Genomic DNA, 6,252 nt, shown 5'->3' with positions numbered 1-6,252 from the left:
TATTTTAAAGAAGCCGTGACAAACTTTCAAGTCTCAGTCCCGTCCTGATGGGACTTTGGGGAACAAAAATATTACTTCTCGGTCTTCCAGTTCAGAGAGTAACGTAGAAAAGATTGAGCTTAATCCACAAAATTGTGTGAAATAAAGTGTATATTTCTGATCAGTTGTGCTTTCTGGAAGCAGGTGTCCATGGTGATGAGTTCTGACTAGCAGTTGATGGTTTCCATGGTGACGAAAAGCAACATTCCATCTAGCCAACGGAAAATAGATTTAAACATGTTTTATTTTAAACTTTTTCTTTTTCACTTTTAAAGTATTTTTCTGTGCACATCTGATTGGTATTTGTGTTTCTGGAGTAAATATTGTCAATATACGGTCAAATTGGGGGGGGGGGGTGATTTTGATTTCTTTTGGATATCCTGCGCTTATTTATTTGGCAGATGAGCAACTGCTCATTTCAAAGCTTCTCGCTAAATATTAACCGTCTTGGAGAGTTATATCGTGAGAGAGGACAGATTTTAATCTGGTTTAGTGAAATTTAACTGAAAACTGGTTTAAAAGAACTTTGATCATTTCACTTTTCCATGGGACTTTTTGACAATCATTGATATAACTTTCTTTTGGGCATCACCATATCATGGGGTTGCACTTGCACTGCAATCCCACAAAAATTATTTTTGAAAAACTGAATCGGTTCCAAAAAAATGATGAAAAAAAAGAGACCGAGTGCAATGCACTCAGTCCAGTCTTGGCCTTTTTAAAAATGAATATTTGTACCAGCTGTCTATTAATTGACCTCCAGAGGTCAGCAACATCAAGCATCACTAATAGCAAGTATTTGCAGTTTTTTCTGCATAAAAAGGTCAGTAAAACACATTTTCTGGCAGTTCAAATTCCAAACTGATAGAAAGTACAGCCATTTATTTCTGTCTCTTCATGCAACAGTATAAGCTACAGCAGCGGTTCCCAACCTTTTTTTCCATGGAGCCCCCCCCTATACTTGTGTCTAAGACCAGCCAGGCTCCCCGACCTGTACATACTAGCACCAAAATAGTCTTTAATTGAAAAAATGAACATGAATTATGTTTTTTTGATACATTTCTCTTTGGTTTACTCTGTATACATATGACTTTGTTTTTCTCCAATGTCACCAATGTATAAAATACGCACAAAAGGACATAAAAGGACATCAAAATAGTTCTGAAAAATGCCTCTTTTAATATGAGACCAACATTTTTTTACATTTTTCCTTTAACAACCTGTCGGAGTAGATTAAATGTTGAGTAATGATATAATAAGGAATGAAATCATTTCCTGTGTTTGTCACCAGTGTATAAAAAACACAAAAAATATTCAAGACATTCATAAATTATTCCTAACAATGTCTTATGAATGACTCATTCGCAAATATAATTTTTACAACTGCATAATTTCAAAGCAGATAAATTTCGCGCCCCCCCAGAGATCTCTGGCGCCCCCCCAGGGGGGGCCCGGACCCCAGGTTGGGAAACACTGATCTACAGTGTACGTTGCTGTTATTCATTCATGCAACATCCCCTGTATATATATATATATATATATATATATATATATATCTCAACTACTGAATACAAGTTAATGTAGGATGGCCAGTGTTTTGCATTGAAATAAGAAATGATAGTTAGCAATTAGAGATAAATATACAGTATTTACACCGTATATACAAAGCGATTATGGCCCCCGTACAACAGTGAGGCGTTAGCTTCAGTTGTGGCCCCTACTCATCCTAAACCTTGGTGCTCCTCAGGTATATGGTGAGTTCAGAGCGGTGCACGGCCTTCGCAGCGCTCTGTGATTCTGGGTTCTGTGTTTCTGACCAGCGCGCCCACCACTCCCTCAGCTCAGTGGGCCCCGTGAGCCGGCGCTCCCTCGTCTGGTTGGGAGGAACCAGGGCCTGCGGAGGGCTGAAGTCGCCCTTGGGCGGGAACTTCCTGGAACCGTTCCTGGAACCGCTCCTGTCCCCGTCCGAGCCGGGCTCTCGCAGGCCGGCCTCCTTCGTCTCCGCAGCGGCGCTCGTACCAACCTTGGACGGCGTCTCCGGCGGGTCCTGAACCGCGTTCAGACCACCGAAAAACTCAAGTCCCTGCATCTTACGCCTGTACACCTCCAGCTTGGCCTTGCACTCGCCGGCCTTCGCCCTCATCTCGAGGAACTGAGCCTGCAAATCTCTTTCATGACCTTCCTCCGATTTCAGTTCATTTTCCCAAAACCTTACCTGCTCCACCTCTCCGTCCACTACCCTCTCGTTGGAACCTGTGGCCCTCGGTTTCTGCTCCAGCTCTTGAATCTGCTTGTCCACCTGTGTTATCTGGAGGTGTAGATCTTGCAGGCAGAGCAGTTGACGTATGACGGTCTCTCGCAGGGCGTTCTTCTCATCCTCCGCTGCAGCGAAGCCCGAGATGCTCAGAGCAGATTTGGCCTCGTAGGGTCGTCTCGTGCCCTTGCCCTCTTTGTCCTTTCCCTGACTCCCGACGCAGCAGGATGTTTGAAATTCCACCTCTGCTTTGGAGCCGCTCTTATCTTTATCTTGAGCCGCGCGACTCGAGTTATCTCTCTCCAGGACGAAAGACAAATCCGAGGAGTGGCGGTTCTTTTTATCCGTCTTCTTCCTGCCCTCCTTGTCGCCGGCGGTGCTGTAGACCTTGCCTTTGCCCAGGCTCTCCAGCCAGTCCCTGGCCTCCTCCATGAGGGTCAGAGACTTCCTCTTGGGTCTCTTGGGGTCCTTCTGCTTCTGCTCAGCCTCCTGCCTCAGGCACGACAGCGGCGGCAGGCTTTGTCGGTGGAGAATCAGCGAGCCGCTGCCTCTCCTCATTTTGGCCCCGGCGTCCTTGCGTCTGAGCGGCGAGCAGGGCTGGTACCTGCCGACCTTCGCCTTGCCCGTCTCCTCCTGGGCCGGGGGCGCGTTGTGCTGCAGGGTGAGCTGGACCTCCTTCGCCTGCTCGCCGTACTTCTCCAGCGTTTCCAGGAGGTGCTCGTCCGGCACCATGCACCGCTCGAAGTCCTTGAACTTCTCCCGCAGGACGTACCGTCCCGGCTGACCTGAACAGGGCGAGAGGGCAGTTTCACGCTCGGCCGACACATGTGAACATGGGGAAGCAGTTGGACAGATAATAATAATTATAATAATAAACTTTATTTATATAGCACCTTTCATGTCATAGAATGCAACTCAAAGTGCTTTACATGTCAAAAGAAGATAAGCAAAGCAAGCAAACAAAAACAAAGCAGCTTTAAGACAGTGAAAAACAATATAGCAAACAGAATAAAACCAACAATAAAAGCAATAGTGTGGCAGGGTGGAGAGGCTGACGGGACACACCTGTGTCCCATCAGCCTGAGTGGCTGCAGCTCCTCCACCCTGCCACAAATAGCAAAAGCAAAAAGAGTAAAAGAGTAAAACAGGCACGGCAGTAAGCATAAATAGGGTCACACACAGGTAAGAACAAACCTTTAAAATTCAACTAAAAGCGAGAGTAAAAAGGTGGGTCTTGAGCTGTGCTTTAAATATGTCAACTGAGGATGCCTGTCTAAGGTGCACTGGAAGTTTATTCCAGGCTGTCGGGCCGTAGAAGCAGAAAGCTGCCTCGCCATGTCTTTTAGTTGCCATCCTCTTAGGCACTTCGAGCAAGCCAGCGGTTGTGGACCTGAGATGGCGGCCTGGGACATATCTGGGTAGGCAGTCGAGGAGGTAGGAAGGTGCTAGTCCATTTAAAGGAGCATGAGGCAGGATTTATGAAAAAAATGTGTATACGTTTTAAGTTTTCTAGTAATAATGTCAGATGAAGCGTTTCAAATCAAAAGAATGAGCCCTCTAGTGTATCTCTCCGTTGCCTTGAACAGGCTGTGTGCTGCAAAATGTGCTGCAATTCGGACTCCGAATTTCCCGCGCTGGGCGGCGGATGTGAAGTCAAATGACGCTGCATGCGCGTTCTCCCCGTTCTCCCGTGCCGGCTTCACTGTTGGCTGCAGTACCCCCGACGGCCGTCGTGGTGAAGGGTGGTGCTAGAGAGTCTCATTTCTTAAAAGTAGCCTCTTGCTCCTTTTAAAGGAGCTTGAGGCAGGATTTATGAAAAAAATTTGTATCCGTTTTAATTTTTCTAGTAATAATGTCAGATGAAGCGTTCCAAACCAAAAAGAATGAGCCCTCTAGTGTATCTCTCCGTTGCCTTGAACAGGCTGTGTGCTGCAAAATGTGCTGCAATTCTGGGCCCGAATTTCCCGCGCTGTCCTGTGGATGTGACGTCACATGATGCTGCATGCGCGTTCTCCCCGTTCTCCCGTGCCGGCTTCGCTGTTGGCTGCAGTACCCCCAACGGCCGTCGTGGTGAAGGGTGGCGCTAGAGAGTGTCATTTCTTAAAAGGAGCCTCATGCTCCTTTAAGGCTTTATAAACCAGTAAGAGAATTTTAAAATCAATCCTAAAAACTACTGGAAGCCAATGTAGTGAGGCTAAAACAGGGGTAATGTGTTCTCTCATTTTGGTTCTGGTTAAAATTCTTGCTGCTGCATTCTGGACTATTTGAAGCCGGTCTGACGTTTTTTTTTTGGTAAGCCACAAAATAGTGCATTGCAGTAATCGATGCGGGAGAAAACAAATGCATGGACCAGTGTTTTTGCATCAACCAGAGACAGATATGATCTAATGCGTGCAATATTTCTAAGGTGAAAGAATGCGGTTTTGGTAACGAAATTCATATGCGCATTGAAATTTAGGTCAGGGTCAATGATAACCCCCAGGTTCCTTACTGTAGAGTTATTTGCTACAGTTAAGTTACCAAGTCTGTTTTTAATTAATTCTTTCTGCTCATTGGAGCCAACTATGAGAACTTCAGTTTTGTCCTCGTTTAATTTGAGGACATTTTCACTCATCCAGCATGTAATGGTAGAGAGACAGGTCAACAATGGATCAAGGGCAGAGGGGTCGTCCGGAGCTATGGAGAGATAAAGCTGAGTATCGTCAGCATAAAAATGAAAGTTCACTCCATGAGCACTAATAAGCTCTCCCAGGGGCAGTATATACAGAGAGAACAAAAGAGGGCCCAGAATCGAGCCCTGTGGAATACCAGAGCTAATTATGTGAGTGTCTGAGACAGAGTCAGCTAGATTGACAAAATATCTTCTTCCCGACAGGTATGAGGAGAACCAGGATAGGGCTGTGCCTGACAGACCTACCCAGTAGTTCAGACGTTGTGTAAGAATTGAGTGGTCAATATCAAACGCAGCTGTTAGGTCTAGGAGTAGAAAAACAGACACATGTTTCTTATCTGCGGATACTCTGAGGTCATTGAGTACTTTTAGAAGCGCCGTTTCGGTGCTATGTCCTTTCCTAAATCCAGATTGGAGTTTGTTATGGACCATATTTTCCTGAAGGAAGACATCCAGTTGATGGTAGATTATTTTTTCCAGAAGCTTGCCTAAGAAGGGCAAATTAGAAATGGGGCTGTAATTGCCAAGCACAGTGGGATCAAGGTTGTGTCCGTACCTCGGGCTTGAGCCAGCGCCAGCACCACTTCTTGGCACGTGGTTTCCTCCGTGACCCCGCAGACCACGCGAGGGATGCCGTCCACAAACACCTTCACCTCCATCGCGGCCGACGTCTGACCCTGGAAAGAGACGAAAAGCTCGCTGGAAACAGGCTCCTCTGAAGAGGAAGTGGGGGAGACAGCTAAATGACCCTCATTAACATCCCTCGTAATCTGTCTCGTCCATCATGTGTCGACGGAGGTTGAATCATTCCCCTAATACACGGCTGTCTCAGAAACACATGAGAGCAGGAATAGAAATATAGAGAGCATCATAGGTTCCTACCTTACTGTTCCTGATGCTCATGCGGCTCTGAGCTTGGGAGGAACCGGAGAGCAATTAAGAGCCATTAAGATTCCTGAAGGCATGCTCTGCCCGGGACACTTTATGATCCCACCCATCTTGCATAATTTCCATTTTGGAACAACAAGAAGGAGTGAGGGCGTCTCTGTCGGCCCCCCGACGCCTCGCGGGAGCCACGGTTGCTGGTTCAGATCTCAGCAGAGGTGGTAGAGTAGCCAAAAATTGTACTCAAGTAAAAGTACTGTTAATTCAGAATAAAATGACTCAAGTAGAAGTAAAACGTAGTCATCCAAATAATTACTTGAGTAAAAGTAAAAAAGTACTTGGTAAAAAAACTACTCAAGTACTGAGTAACTGTTGAGTAACGTCTGATTTATTTTTTTAACAG

The 6,252-nt window shown here is 46.0% G+C and overlaps 1 protein-coding gene across 1 annotated transcript; it reads right to left on the bottom strand.

Annotated features, from left to right (window-relative positions):
* Positions 1 to 794: 794 nt before the first annotated feature.
* On the bottom strand, positions 795 to 5,657 carry rassf11 (Ras association domain family member 11). The gene is made up of 2 exons (XM_061736771.1): positions 5,521 to 5,657; positions 795 to 3,078 (listed from the first exon to the last, which is right to left on the bottom strand). The coding sequence occupies exons 1-2, from the start codon at positions 5,621 to 5,623 to the stop codon at positions 1,766 to 1,768; spliced, it is 1,416 nt and encodes a 471-aa protein (XP_061592755.1). The 5' UTR covers positions 5,624 to 5,657; the 3' UTR covers positions 795 to 1,765.
* Between the last annotated feature and the right edge of the window lie 595 nt (positions 5,658 to 6,252).

Source organism: Cololabis saira, chromosome 12 (assembly GCF_033807715.1).
Source record: "Cololabis saira isolate AMF1-May2022 chromosome 12, fColSai1.1, whole genome shotgun sequence".
NCBI lineage: Eukaryota > Metazoa > Chordata > Actinopteri > Beloniformes > Belonidae > Cololabis > Cololabis saira.
Note: the sequence above shows the minus strand (reverse complement) of the source record. Positions and strands in the feature narration are given on the sequence as shown.

Excerpts from the sequence above, each read along its gene's own strand:
- rassf11 (XM_061736771.1), bottom strand. The coding sequence starts at position 5,623 with ATGGAGGTGAAGGTGTTTGTGGACGGCATCCCTCGCGTGGTCTGCGGG. Across the intron at positions 3,079-5,520 it reads GGCGCTGGCTCAAGCCCGAG|GTCAGCCGGGACGGTACGTC; the intron begins GTACGGACACAA and ends CGCCCTGTTCAG.